At 31.8% G+C, this 16,287-nt stretch overlaps 1 protein-coding gene across 1 annotated transcript in view; it reads left to right on the forward strand.

Moving 5' to 3' along the window:
• LOC130901982 (uncharacterized) overlaps nt 1–16,287 on the forward strand; it is a 154,644-nt gene that overhangs the window by 45,005 nt on the left and 93,352 nt on the right. The window contains exons 2-8 of the mRNA XM_057813733.1: nt 4,986–7,291; nt 7,747–7,800; nt 7,853–7,912; nt 10,193–10,240; nt 12,364–12,426; nt 14,777–14,836; nt 15,161–15,294. Of these exons, the coding sequence (XP_057669716.1) occupies nt 4,986–7,291; nt 7,747–7,800; nt 7,853–7,912; nt 10,193–10,240; nt 12,364–12,426; nt 14,777–14,836; nt 15,161–15,294 (2,725 nt within the window). The remainder of the gene's footprint in view (nt 1–4,985; nt 7,292–7,746; nt 7,801–7,852; nt 7,913–10,192; nt 10,241–12,363; nt 12,427–14,776; nt 14,837–15,160; nt 15,295–16,287) is intronic.

A 16,287-nucleotide genomic window follows, 5' to 3' on the forward strand; every position in this document is an offset into this window, starting at 1 on the left:
GACAAACGGTTCAAAACGGTTCCTGTTAACAATATAATATAATAAATTCTTTCAATGTCACTTTTCAAATAATGCAAACATTTCAACTTGGTGAAGTCGACAACTTTTTTGCAACCATTATCAAAATATAAAAGAAAATAAAATTGGCAAAAAGCTATAGAATCGTAATTGAAAAATTGAAGATATGTGGGCCTGACAAACGGTTCAAAACGGTTCCTGTTAACAATATAATATAATAAATTCTTTCAATGTCACTTTTCAAATAAAACAAACATTTCAACTTGGTGAAGTCGACAATTTTTTTGCAACCATTATCAAAATAAGAAAGAAAATAAAATTGGCAAGAAGCTATAGAATCGTAATTGAAAAATTGAAGATATGTGGGCCTGACAAACGGTTCAAAATGGCTCCTGTTAACAATATAATATAATAAATTCTTTCAATGTCACTTTTCAAATAATACAAACATTTCAACTTGGTGAAGTCGACAACTTTTTTGCAACCATTATCAAAATATAAAAGAAAATAAAATTGGCAAAAAGCTATAGAATCGTAATTGAAAAATTGAAGATATGTGGGCCTGACAAACGGTTCAAAACGGTTCCTGTTAACAATATAATATAATAAATTCTTTCAATGTCACTTTTCAAATAATACAAACATTTCAACTTGGTGAAGTCGACAACTTTTTTGCAACCATTATCAAAATATAAAAGAAAATAAAATTGGCAAAAAGCTATAGAATCGTAATTGAAAAATTGATAACATGTGGGCCTGACAAACGGTTCAAAACGGTTCCTGTTAACAATATAATATAATAAATTCTTTCAATGTCACTTTTCAAATAATACAAACATTTCAACTTGGTGAAGTCGACAACTTTTTTGCAACCATTATCAAAATATAAAAGAAAATAAAATTGGCAAAAAGCTATAGAATCGTAATTGAAAAATTGAAAACATGTGGGCCTGACAAACGGTTCAAAACGGTTCCTGTTAACAATATAATATAATAAATTCTTTCAATGTCACTTTTCAAATAATACAAACATTTCAACTTGGTGAAGTCGACAATTTTTTTGCAACCATTATCAAAATATAAAAGAAAATAAAATTGGCAAGAAGCTATAGAATCGTAATTGAAAAATTGAAGATATGTGGGCCTGACAAACGGTTCAAAATGGCTCCTGTTAACAATATAATATAATAAATTCTTTCAATGTCACTTTTCAAATAATACAAACATTTCAACTTGGTGAAGTCGACAATTTTTTTGCAACCATTATCAAAATAAGAAAGAAAATAAAATTGGCAAGAAGCTATAGAATCGTAATTGAAAAATTGAAGATATGTGGGCCTGACAAACGGTTCAAAATGGCTCCTGTTAACAATATAATATAATAAATTCTTTCAATGTCACTTTTCAAATAATACAAACATTTCAACTTGGTGAAGTCGACAATTTTTTTGCAACCATTATCAAAATAAGAAAGAAAATAAAATTGGCAAGAAGCTATAGAATCGTAATTGAAAAATTGAAGATATGTGGGCCTGACAAACGGTTCAAAATGGCTCCTGTTAACAATATAATATAATAAATTCTTTCAATGTCACTTTTCAAATAAAACAAACATTTCAACTTGGTGAAGTCGACAATTTTTTTGCAACCATTATCAAAATAAGAAAGAAAATAAAATTGGCAAGAAGCTATAGAATCGTAATTGAAAAATTGAAGATATGTGGGCCTGACAAACGGTTCAAAATGGCTCCTGTTAACAATATAATATAATAAATTCTTTCAATGTCACTTTTCAAATAATACAAACATTTCAACTTGGTGAAGTCGACAATTTTTTTGCAACCATTATCAAAATAAGAAAGAAAATAAAATTGGCAAGAAGCTATAGAATCGTAATTGAACAATTGAAAATATGTGGGCCTGACAATAGAATACCATCAAATATAAAACTTGTAAGAAAATCAAAGTGTTGTAACTCAGTTGGTTGATTAATTCAGTCCCTACTTAAAGGACCTTCTGTCTTATTACGCGATTAGCTAAACATCTTATAGTGACCACATTAATATTAAGAATCTTTTATGTTTAAATAAAATAGATTGAATAGATTGTAGATATGCCTTCCTCTTTTTGTTTTCTCAAGTACTACTTCTTGAGCTTCAGCTACAGTTTTTCTCAAAGTCTATTCCCTGTCCGCCATACAATGCTAGTTTGGTTATTAGAAGTACAGGCTTCTAGTTTAATCCACAACGAAGTTATAGGGTGTGGAAAATGTCCTGCACTGCTTCGAGATGAATGCTACGGCCGTGCTCGAACTAAGACATACAAACACTAGTTATATATTTCAAAACTTATTATAGAGCAAATGAAGATGATCTCGAAAAACTAAATGAATTTCATTATGTTGAATAAGGCAATAAAATTTATTTATTTTCTAATTCCACATCTGGAATCTTGGTAATTATACACTTTCGCGGTCACCTGGTTTTTTGGCTCTAGAAAATCGAAAAATGGATGGATTTTAATGATCTTGGTCTCAAAATGTTCCATTTTACGGCGGATTTATAAAAAAAATTAGTAGAAATAGCTGGAATCAAAATTTCTCATAGTTTTACTGTTTTAAATCGTATAAAAAACGGTTTTGCAAAATAATCCTTCACAAAAAATTATCTCATTATCAGATAAAGTTCTTATATTTTTTTTTATTCTACATAAACTAATAAACGATTTAAAAAAAAATCCAAAAAGAATGATTTTTTCAGTTTTTAAAGCTTAAAATGAAATCGATGAAAAACAATCAATTTTCGTGAATAGTTTCGTACTATATTCTTCAATGTTAATAATAAAAAATAGATAAATTTTATAATTTTGGTCTCAAAATGTTCCATTTTACGACGAATTTATGAAAAACACGGGGGTAGTGGCTGAATTTGCGGTTTTTAATAGTTTTAAACCTTAAATAGTAGAAAAACGGGTTTTTCTAAATTCACACAAATTTAGAAACACTCACGATGCACTTTCTCTAGAACAGTCGATTTGATACTAATTTGATGAAATTTTTCCGTACAAATGCTATAGATTTGACAATCGATTATAGCGCCAATAGAGATCGATAACCAATACACATGTTATTTCAATATTGTTCTGTATCAGCGCCACACAAATACAAATCGATAATATTCTAATTACAATTGAAAATATTCGTAACATTGACAGTCGATAATGTGTGTAACAATTATCGACACAACCTAATTTATCGTTATCAAAATGCATAAATTGGAACATTCGTGTAAATGTGATTTTTATCTTTTTTTTAATAGAATACATTTTAGGCTGTAAAATACCGAAAAATTACTCGTAACTTTTTTGAAATTTTTTTTTTCAAAATATACGAACTTGATTCCACGACGTCAGAAACAATTACGAAGGATTATATGTAGAAAGTCATTTTTTTGCATTTAAAGTCATGAAACTGTAAAAAATATTTATTTTTATTAATTTTCGTATTTTTTTTATAAATCCGCCATAAAATGGTACATTTTGAGACCAACATCATTAAAATCCATCCATTTTTCGATTTTCTAGAGCCAAAAAACCAGGTGACCGCGAAAGTGTATAATTACCTGAATCTTTTTTCAATAAAATTTTCTCCGATTAAAATCCTCTTTTTTTTTCATTGATGCAGCTTAAATTCTTAATCTCACCGTTCATTTTGATTGGAATGAATCGAAAGAAAAAATTATGATTATGATTATATTCCAATTTCGTCAAGGTACTACTGATAGTACATATGAAGTAACATTCAAATTTTTGCATAATTTCACATTACTGTTGAAATTATTTGAAAAAAAATTGATACAAACATATTTTTTTAATTATTATAATGTCAGAGAGTTAATCTAGCATATACATTACCCGCATCGGCCGATGGCAATTCTCTATAGGAAACTAAATGTACCTGTTCCAAAGGTTCAGGTTGAAAGATATTTATGTATTTATCGAACCGTTAAAATACAAGGTGAGTTAAATAAGTAGTTTAGTCAATGAAGAGGAAGAGCCTACGGCTCTTGAAACTTCAGTATTAACGATATGAGAAAATACGTTGATTTAATATGAAATATGAATTTCTTATTATTAATACTAAGTTATTTACACAATTTATTCTTTTTTGAGTCATTCGATAGTTTGTTACATATTTAAATGATCAGTTACTTCGAAATATAGTTCCAAACTTTGATTAAAAACTGACAATGGACTCATGAAAACTAATACCCGAAGGGATTAAGATTTTCTTTGTTCTTTTCTTCATTATGTATGCAATTTTTATATTCATTCATACAGATTCAATCAATAACTATGTTAGTACATAGCGTTGAACAAAAGGTAGATCATAAGAGAAATTACACATTTTTGAGGCGAAAAATAAATAATTTAACTTTACCTTTGAACCAATGCAAGTTTTTGTGTTATTAGAAATGTTGTTGATGCTACTAGAGTGATGAACATCTCATACTTTTGAAGGATATACAAAGCACACGAGATCACAAAATTTAAAACCTTCATATTGCTTTTAAAAATACATCTCTTTTATATTAATGAACGTATAAAAAATTACAGCAGCATACCAGTATTTTTAGGATATTAATTCATAATGCAAACCAATTAATGTACATTTAAACTGCTCCACGAGAAAACGAAACGTAAAATTAATTTAGTAAGACAACTATATATCAACATTAAATCAAAGACTGTAACATGGAAATTTTGAGGCGAAAATACAAAGCATGGAATATCCAAAAAGCCTATTCGCTTTCGTCGAATCAATAATGCCATAAATAATTCATTCCTAAAAACTTTAATTATTAAAAATAGTTTATTTATTATTGAAAAATCAATTTTATACTTTATCATCATACTAAATACAATTTGTTAGTAATTCTTAGTACATAAGTATATTATTTTTGTTACAGAGTGGTTCGAGTCGCATTCCTACCTTCGGTTCACGTACTACACAACCTGATTTAAAACCACCGGCCGCCACTGGTACTCACGGTGTCGTCGGTGAAATAACTACCAAACATATAGGCAACCGCGTACGCGTTGGTGATAAAGAAGGAATTCTCCGATTCGTCGGTGACGTTCATTTTTCGAAAGGAGTGTGGTGTGGAATCGAACTAAGTACATCGGTCGGTAAAAACGATGGCTTTATTAACGGAGTTCGGTATTTCGCTTGTCCCGATCGCTGCGGGCTGATGGCGCCACTTGCTAAAGTTTCGCTCATCAATAATACCGAATCTATAGAACATGCCTCAGGACCGTATTCGATGCTTTTCTTCGATGCTCTTTCGAACAGGAGCGCCTTACCGTTAGAAAGAACAGGAAGTCATGAGGAATTGATAACGAGAAATTTTAAAAAGAGATACATTTTTTCAGTAGAAAATAAAGTTTCTGATAACTCAAACGTTACTTACATTAAAGAAGATTTGGAAACTAAGAAATGTTTGTCGTTAAAACCAATTTCAAATAAACTGATAGATAATAATAAAAAGAGAACTACTGATATTATAAAAATAAAAGAAGAGTCAAATGCTGATAATACGAATGTTGAGGATAAATCTAACTATGTTGCAAAAGATAAAGCTTGCGAAAGTATTTTAAAAAATTCTAGTTTAGAAGTTAAAAGACGTAGAACATCAACTTCTAAAATTAAAACAATCGATTCCATAATTTTAAGGAGTCTTAACGAAAATATGAATAAACCCTCATCACTGCCACAACTTAAATGTATAAATACACCGATAAATTTAGGTAAATTAAACACTTCGACTCCCGAGCGCACTGATACCGAATCCCCTTTAAAACTACTACGATTAAAGCAAGATTCTAATAACGATGATGATAGTAGTAAAAGAGATTCATTGGAATTTGATGAGTCTTTAGGAATTTTAACTCCGGATGAAATGTGCTCTCAATTCTTGAATTCTCAAACACGATCTCCTAGTTTAGAATACGACAAAAACGCCAATGATTATTCCTCTAATTCTAGCAATAAAAAAATCGATATCGACAGTCCGAAAGACGACAGCTTAGGATTAATAGACGAAAAATTAATAAATTTAACAATGAATAAATCAAAACTAATTAATTTGGACGTACCTCAAAATAAAGAAATTAAGGAAGAACTACAAAGTCCAAATTTAACTGATTATAGTCTAGGAATAATAGACGAACATATTCTGTCCAATCTTACAATGAAAACAGATACAACTGTTAACATGGAATTGCCTTTAGACATTGAAAAAACTGCTTTAACGCGAATGGAGCAAACTCCATCTCCCGAGGAGTTACCCTTGGATCCTACTCCCATCGTAGAATGTGATCCTAAAACTGAACCCACCAAATCCAAAGCTTCAAACAGTTTCATTAACAGTATAACTAGCATCACCAGTTTGGATACAGGTTATCAGGGAGACGGAGAAATGTCTCGGCCCGCTAGTAGAGGTGCTGATAATTCACCTCTAACTCGGCGACCTTTGCCTAGACCTCAAACTAGAAGAGCTGATCCCATGACAGACTCAGATTTTTATACGGAAAGTGATGCCGACAACCACGAAGAAAATCATTTGAGGGGAGATCGTAAAGCACAAGTTATCGATGGTACGTTGTACGGTGTGGATCCTCAAGCAGCTGCTGATATTTATGTTAATAACAAAGAAAATATGGACTCAAGTGGAATATTCACAGATATAGAAACGAACACAAGAAACGATGACGATTTCGGAAATATTGAAGTACCGGATATTTCCCCTTCAGATACTAGTTCAAAAACTATATCTGAAAATAGTCAAGATAACGTTCAACGGATTATTGACAAATCTAAAGAAAAGAAAATAGAAGAAAAACCTGTATCAAAAAAAGATAATTCTAAAAAACGAAATGCTCCGAGTCCAGGTATTTCTAGTCCGTCTAGCTTTTCTTCACCAAGGCACGGGGCAAACGATGACAATACTTCTAAGAAATACAAAATGCCGAAAAGAGAAATACCCTCAAAAGTAAGAGCTCTAATCGAACCATCAAACGATCAAACAACCGAAAAGAAGATTAAAAAACCCGCGGGGAGATGGGATGCAGTTATGAGCAAAATATCAAAAAACGAACAGAATAAAACGAACCTCAAAGATGTTAAATCGAAGGTTTTCAATAGTGTAAATATTAATACAGGCGTGTCCCAAAGGAAAACTATCTCAAGAAGCCCCGGAAATCCAAATAGTAAATTGTAAGTTATTTTTTTATATTATTCATATATATATAATGCTCATTTTCTTCTCTTAAACCCCAACTGAGCTTACTACTATATTGAATCTCCTCTGTTTCCCGTCCATTCTTGCTACAGATTTTCTACGGTCGACTTATAACATAGTTTATCTCAATTTAATTAACTAAAAGGTGACTTGGACAATAAATTGTGATTTAATAGCATCCATAAGTAATCAAACTTCATAAAATGCTATTTTCTTGCTGCGATGCATTCAAACGAGTTAACGAAAGGAACCACGAAAAAACATCTCGACTGACACCCTTCTCTTCTGATCCTAGAACATTTTCATTTGATGGAAATAAGAATCAATGATTTTATGGGCACGTCAATGAGAATTAACAATTTTTGAATGTTTTGATAAGCACCTTTTAGTTTGCATGTATCTTGCTTAAGTATTTGCTTGCATGTTTCAGACATGTATGTTCAGCTCCAACGTCATATTTGGCTTTTTCAGAAAAGATCAAAAAGTAAGGTTGCTTCCTTTTGCAGAATTTTTATCTTATTAATGCATGTTTTCAGCGTTACTCCTGCTGTGAAAATCTCTAGAACGCAGAAGTCAAAATCAACGTTAAATGAAAGGTATGGAGACTTTAACTTTAACTCTTGAAGTTATTGGGGTTATTTATTATAAATTGACTAAACCTTATCTTCATTATGGTGGCCCGTAGTGACAAAAGTTTCTGGAAGAAGTTATATGGTTATGACGAAATTTTATTCCAAGTTCTATAGCGTCAAATTTCAGGAAATATAAAAAGATATTTTTTTTATTTCAAATTTTGAAAACTATTTAGAAAGTCCTCAAATACCACCAGACATTTTCATATCATTAATTTTCATTTTCTCAGTATTATTCATCAAATTAACTCCTTTCTCCAGTGCATCTATTAATATGGACAAAAAGCCCCAAACGCAAAATGGCAAATTATTTTGAATTATTTCGCTTCAGAACCTTTCCTCAAAACCAATCACTGTTAACAAAATTGTCCGCTACTAATCCAACACAGCACTATAGTATATCAGCATAGTTGTCCCATGAATTCTGGTAAATTTATTTATTATCATTCATATAAACTACCAAGATTGATTTAATCGAACCGATAAAACATTTCTAATCCAATATATTATGAAAAAACCTTAAAATACTATACGAACTTGTTGAAACTAAACAATACTAGCTTTCCTATTTATACTTCTCCACACTGGCGAGCAAAAAATTGGGGTCACCTTAAAATTTTCATGTTTTTTGAAATTCTACGTTATCAGATAGTATTCGCAAACTGTACATCATTGCATGCGCTTTTGTAAGCTGAGTGTGATACTCTATACTAAAGAAAAATGCATTTTGGGCGAAATTCAACATTTTGTTGATAGGGAAGATATGAAACGAACAAAATAAAAAAACTTGAGACTAATAACGTGTATTCCCTCCTCTTGCATTGATGATTGCTTGAAGTCGGCGCGGCATACTTTAAATTAAGTTGCGGATCACATTCTGGTCGATGTTATCCAATTTCTGCAACAGCAATCTTCTCAGCTCCTGGACAGTTCTTGGTGATGGTGTGTGTCTGTGGATCAGTCGTTCCAACTCGTCCCAGACATGTTCTATGGGATGTGGTCTCGCATTATCTTGTATAAAAATGCCACGTACCCCTATAGTCACGACGAAAGGCATAACATGGTCTTCTAGCACCTCCGTAATGCACCTATTAGAGGTTAGGGAGCCATTTTCTATGAAGCCCAACTCTATACGAGCTCGTGCAATGACTCCCGCCCAAACCAAACCGCCAAATGGAAGGCCCTCGTCAATGCAAACTTCAGCATATCTTTCCCCAGGTTTTTTCCACATTCGTCGACGTACATCTGAGGCAAAAACGCGACTCATCCGATGCTGGCGTTGCATTCTTCTGCATGACAGTCCAGCAGCATGTAGTCTTTTTCTAACGGTCCATTCACTAAGGTTGACATTTCTCTGATTTCGCAGTGAAACCGTAGTAGCTGTCCTATTCGGCAAACTTGTAAACACAAGGTCATCTCATTCTCGTTCTCTTTTTCGCCCAGACTCTGGTCTTCCAGTGATCAGGCCAGTCTCCAGAAAGCGCTGGAACACCTTTTGCACACCACAAAGACTAGCACCAACAATTCTTGCAGTTACACATTGTCCCCGACCATCTTGTAACAGCGCGACAATTCTTGCAATCGGATCTAAAGGCATTATGGGCCTGTTAAATCACTACACTTTGCAATCGTTAGGTTTTACACAAAGAATCAACAGTAAACTAGAAAACAGGCAAGGGAAATGTGAATGTTCAATTAGCGCAAAGGCACATTTTTCATCAAAGTCGTACTCTAACACATCGAATGACAGCTGTCAAGCCTCGGCAAAAATTTGCTTAAACGCCTACTAACCCTTATCACTATTGACGCTAAAATTATTTGCAATTTCTGGAGTGACCACAATTTTTTGCTCGCCAGTATATATTCCTAAATATTCAGTAATCTTTGAACGACATATGAAAATTGAAATTTAACAAAATCTCAAAATCAATTCAATTTTTACTCAAATCCACTAAAAAACCAATGAATAAATTACATAATGATGAAATTCTAAATCTAAAAGATTGATCACTAAATGGATTATATCTTATAAAACTGATAGGACATTTTGAGATCGATAAAATCATTTCAAAATTTAAAAAACCTTATTATTTTTTCGCTTTAAAGAACACTCAATAATATATTACCCAAAATCAGTAAAAACATCGAAATTTTCATTTAAACATATTTTGTACAGGTAATAGTAAAGATAAGGGTTATTTAATTCACAATTAAGAACCCTGTGTATATTTTTGAGTTTTTTAGGAATGCTTTTCTCAAGAATCCTACAAAATCACCGCATCTAAATCGCAGGTAAGTATTCGAAATAATAATTAGCTCTAACAAAGATCTAGAATAATGTTTTTTTAATACAATAACTATTTAGCACCGTTTTTTAATGTTTTCTTGATATCTAATAACAATCATATGCTAATTTGATGCCTTGAAAATAGTACTGCTAGTTCATTCAGTAGAGAAGAGTGGAGAGCAGGCTCACCAAACAAGTCCGTACATAAAACCAAACCACCCCTAAATTAGCAGTTCAAGGTTTTGTTCTTTTCGTTGGACTGTTAAATTGGGGTATAAAATGCTTCAGACTCTTCGTACACCGAGTATCTAAATTCATTATGAACTCTTTGATGGTCATAAAGGCACTGATCTCAAGTTCACGCAGGGCACCAATAGTGGAAAAATAAAATAGTTTAAGCCATTTCTTGCTTTTTAAATTTAAATGTGACGATTGCAAAATTGAGAAATAAGAGGCATATAGATAAGAATAAGAGCAACTTTTAAAAGTAGAAGAATAAGAAGAAGAAGGAGTCGAGAATGGCTTAATAGAGATGGAGTAGTCGGCGTTTCGTATTTCTCGCTTCTCGTATCACACACATATTATACGCCAAGTATGGAGATCAAAATAATGTTTTTTGTACAGATTTTTTAACAATTAAATCAACATTAGAAGATTTAAACCATATTGAGGTTATGATGCTAGATTCTTATCGAAAATCCAAAAGAGAAAATCAATTTTTATTAACAGAAAAACACTATTACCGTATAAATGAATTGTTCGAATCTCAGAAAAGAAAAAACACGAAGAAAGCGTTCGAATGAAACGTACAACAACTTTACTGTATGATTTTGTTGAAACAGTAGCTTAATATCTAGTGGATTAATAATTAACGTTTAACTTTTAAAAACTATTTGTTCAGAACAGTAAATACATTTTGATATGAAATATAACGGTTGTATTTATATTTCGAAAATAAATATATGAACTCAAATTAGATAATCGACCAATTCGACTTTATACTTTATCAAACAAGCGACTATTTAAACTGATATATGAGAGTGCAACAATAAATTGGTGCCAATGGATGAGAGAAAAAAGATTCGAATAATTTTGGAGATAAAATATAAAATGAATATATTAAAATGACATAAGAAGCATTATCGAGTGCAATTAATTATAAGCGAATATTTGTAAGGGCAATTGCATTGATATGGTGGCCTTATTCATAGAAAGGGGACATTATAATATCGCGTATGTTGAAGTTTTTTAATTCAACAAATCATGAGAATCAACAACAAACTTAATTTCTATTAAACATGATTTAGATCAAGTTTTTGTACAAACATTTATATTTTTACCAATATCTATAATAATAAATGGTATCTATTAATTGGCACGAGTCGAAAATGGAGAATAAAATTTATCGATATCTCGCTTAGTTTTCGAGATATCGATACTTGAAGTTGGGAAAATTTATTTTTAGTTAATATTTGTATATATCAACCAAACCTAACTTTCTTGTGGTGCACTTTGAGTGTAAAAAGTTCAAAAATCGCGAATTTTTTACAACCAAAATTGTCTACAAAAAAAATTTACTTCGCGTTAGGATTATTTTAGTTTTATTTTATTATTATTTTTTTATTATGGGGGGCTTCACTAAATAATAAAAAACAACCGACAATTCTTTATGATAAACATCAAATTATTCAAGTATTTATCGTATGTTAAGTTATATTCACCACAGTGGGATGAAATTTATCAAAAATGGCTCATTTTGTTATAAAAATCTGTTTTTTTCAATATAATTTTGGAGTATCAGGGTAAATAATATTAAAACTAAATAAAAAATCTTTTGTTTATTGAATTACAAGATTCATATTGAATTTGAAGTGATAAAATATTCATTTGAAACGAAGTATTGAACGCGATGAAGCGAATTTCGAACTAACGTTTCATTATAACTTTAAGTATCGATATCTCGAAAACGAAGCGAGATATCAAAAAAATTCAGTCTTCACTTTCGATTTATTTTGGTCTAAATAAGCTGATAAAACGCCACGGAAATCGTACTCTCTCCTATTAATTAAATGTATAGTTGCTCAAATTTCATTTTGCATGAAGTTTATTTTAATTTTCCATCTTTCAGCTCATCTGCAGTTTATCATAATGTTAAACAAAATGTAGCTGTGAAAACGAATACAACAAACAGGTAAATAAAAGAATTTAGTGCAACATATGTTTTTTGAACACTTAATGTTGTTGCAATTGTATCAATAATCATTTATCATTACAATTATAATTGGAAACATGTTTGTTATTTTTCAATGACCACCGCGATGATTAATAGTGATTAGTTAGCCAACAGTCAGTCAAGCTTTGTGTGATCAAGTAGTACATGTTCTGAGAAAATTGTACGAGCATCCTATCCACCATCACCTAAATCACTTCAGCGGAAATATTTGCAATTTGCTTCTTCTTCTGACGATACTCCCACAGTCCACAGTATTTATATGTTACTGTGAATATCCGAAATGCGGTATATGTTAAGATACTCTGGTGCCTGTTAACATCCACCAAGGTAGTTGGTGAATAACCGTTATTTATTCTTTTCATGACGATTTCGGTTATTCACCGGTGATTGTTATCATAGACCACGACGACTTGGTCAATGTTCATTATGACCGAAATTATGATGCCCGCCTAATTGATATAGAGAAATAATGATGTGTGGAAACAGAAGTTCTGGACCAGTATATGACTAATAAAGTCACAAATTGTTATAATAAATAGATGAAAATTGTTTATTAATCGAAATCGTTAAAACAACCTACCTGTACTAGGTATTAGTAGATAAATTAAGTTAGGTTAGGTTAGGTTAAACAAACATAACCTCTTCGTTACATGTATTAAAACAAAAACCGTAGCGACGCATTTTCGACTGTGGTCAGTAAGTGAAGCAGCGTATATTAAAGAGAGAACAGTATATATGACGTTCTCGCTTTTCGAACAAACACTGGCATTTGTTAACATTCACACAAATTGTAAATCGCCGAATCTAAGGTTCACAGTATCTCTTCCGCGTATGTTAAAATTCACCGGTGTATCTCCGACTCAAGTGTAAATTAAGAACAGTTTATGGGTTACACCAGAGATGGGGAAACTTTTTTCTTCGCGTGCCAATTTTTGCTAACGAAATATATGGTGGGCCAAGTTGGAGGCATTACATTATTTACTAAAATAAAAACATTGCCATAATTTTTCTGAAATAGTAATTGTGGGTCTGGTCTTTGTGGGAACATGTGACATGTGGAACTGTTGTTTTTGCTTCTGCATGACTTCATCATAAGCCGAAAAATTTGTGATGCTGAAATTTTTAACAATGAAAAAAGGACGTCATCCGAAAGCCTATTACGAAGACAATTTTTGCTTAGTTTCATTATTCAAAACGTTTGTTAGCACAAATAGTTTGTACCAAAACATAGCCATTATTTTTCTGGGCGTGGGAAACTATATTTGGGTATTGTGTCCTAAATAAGGACTTATAAAATTCCAATTTGCTGGGGTTCAAAAATAGTTGCCTCAAATTGGTAGTGCGTTCGACGACAGTCGGACTTACGGGTTTTATGCCCGACGTGTACTGCCTTTACTGCCAATTCATGAGAATGTAATTTCTGATAAAAAGAAAATTGTCCTTAACTTTTTGTTGGTCGCGGGCCGGATTTCAACGCTTTGCGGGCCGGAGATGGCCCGCGGGCCGTAGTTTCCCCATCCCTAGGTTACACCATCGTGTACTAATATTGGACATTCACAGTAACATATATACTGTTTGTAACAGCCTTTGAGGGTTTTACGAGGACGATCCTAAAAGTACCTTACATGAGATGGCGGTAATTACCATTGTATTAGAAAGTATGCAATCTATACAGCATTTGTTTCAAGTTTGAAGACACCACGTTGTTAAGTATTTGTTTGGCAGCCATTAATAGTGAACGTTTAAAGTGAATTGAAAAAATTGGTGATCCAATACTTTTATTTGAAAGACATTAGTCCAACCAATATATAAGCTGGACTGGATTCTACTCTGGATGAGACTGCTCCTTCGTTTTCAACAGTAAAATTGGGTAGCAGAGTTTGCTCAAAATGGTACAAAAACATCGTCGTGAAGATGTTTCTATTATTTACTCTTCACGGACTTGAAAAAATAGCCCGGTGATTAAAGATTTTCCAACAATGAACAGATGTTGTCGACAGTTAATGGCTATTTTGAGAAGCTTGACGATTCTTATTATAAAAAAGGTATCAAATTTACTGAATATCGCTGGGAAAGTTCATGGAGCTAAAAGGAGATTACGTTTAAAAGTATATTTTTTTCCAACATGTGTTTTCTTTGTTTATAGATTATATAAAAGTAAAAAATAGTTTTGCCCTATATAAAATCTGTGTGGTTTAAATAAAATACTTTTTGTTTATTTACGTGCATCCATACTTCTTCTTCTGTTTCAAATTTGATACTAATTAGTTGTAGAGTAGTGTAAATAAGTATTTTTGCATGTTTTTAGTTTGTCTCCAGTCCAATTGAATTCGCCACGTACTCCAACGCGGAATAATTTGACTGAAAGGTAAGAATATATGGTACAACTATTTATGATCATGGTATTATTTGTATAATCATAGATTATCGATCACAAATGTTGCTACTTACAGTTAGTTGAAAGTCAAAATTTTCTTGTGCTTGATGTAGATTGTAATTTATTAGTGCATGCAACTACAATTTAACACTATTTAGAATTAAATTTGAGTACTATTGTCGATTTTCCAAGTCAATGGAAGGTGAAAAAAGAAGACAGTTAAAAATTGAGCACATAGAAAATTTTTAACATAATACTGAAATACGGAAATATATTAAGTATTGCTTTATCAATATTTTTATATTTTACTTACAGGCGAAGGATCCGTAACCGACCCAATAGTGGTTCTTCTCCAAAAACAATTGCCGGGAGTCATTTGGAGAGTAGTATCCATAGTTCATTAAGTGATGTCAGTGCAGCGACGTTGCCTCCAACGAACAAATCCATTGGTAAGCTCTCAATTCATAGTTTATATTATGATCTCTATTAATAATAAAATATTCGTATATGTATGCATACAACGAAGTAGTTTTGAAAATATATAAAGTCTAGGAACGTTAATTTTCGGTTAATGTATTAAATTTTGTTAATATTGTGATATTTTTTCCTTACAAGTAATTCTGCTGGGTGAAATCAATTTACATAGACGGTATATTTTTTTTATTCCATTTATTCACACACCCCATTTCTTTTCAACAACATTATATTTCAAAAGTACTTATCCCATCGTTAAATTCATGAGTGGAAGCATTGTTTGAAGATGTTGTTCGGAATCGCTTTCCTCTGCAGACGAGGTGATCCCAATGTCAGGAATGTTTTTTCTCTCCGTAAGAGCAAGGTACTAAATCCTGTAGTTGCGGTTTTACCAACAAAAGAGAAAGAGACTGTGAACACTAGAAACCTTTTTAGCTGCCGATAGCTTGATCGAGATGATCTTCAAGAGCGCATTGAAATTTATTCTTCTTTAATAGGAATTATTGCATTAACCATCAACATCTAACTTTCAGCAATGGTATAAATATGTTGATGAAAACTAGTAGAGAATGTTAGACAGTTTTTCACATACCAGTTTACAATTTTACATGAACGTTTTTAATATGAAAATGAAGACTACCGAAAAATCGTGACGAAGAAGCCATTTAGGAGAAGCAGAAGAATGAATTGTTGATTATACTTGTATTAAGAAAACCATTAGAATTGATGATACATCATTTGTATGATACTTTCACTCGAATGCTTTTTATTGAAATGTTGTGAATGTAACCTCTATAATTACATTATTGATTTATCTAATCTATTTATACTTTGAACAACTAAGGTAGTTCTAAGTTATGTGACATTCGCAACAACAAACGACATTGTTTTGCATTACAATTCCGATGAGATCGGAATGAACGCGCCATTAAAATAAACAATTGAATCTAAGAAGCAATAAAAGAAAG

The sequence above is a fragment of the Diorhabda carinulata genome, chromosome X (assembly GCF_026250575.1).
Source record: "Diorhabda carinulata isolate Delta chromosome X, icDioCari1.1, whole genome shotgun sequence".
NCBI classification, from domain to species: Eukaryota; Metazoa; Arthropoda; class Insecta; order Coleoptera; family Chrysomelidae; genus Diorhabda; species Diorhabda carinulata.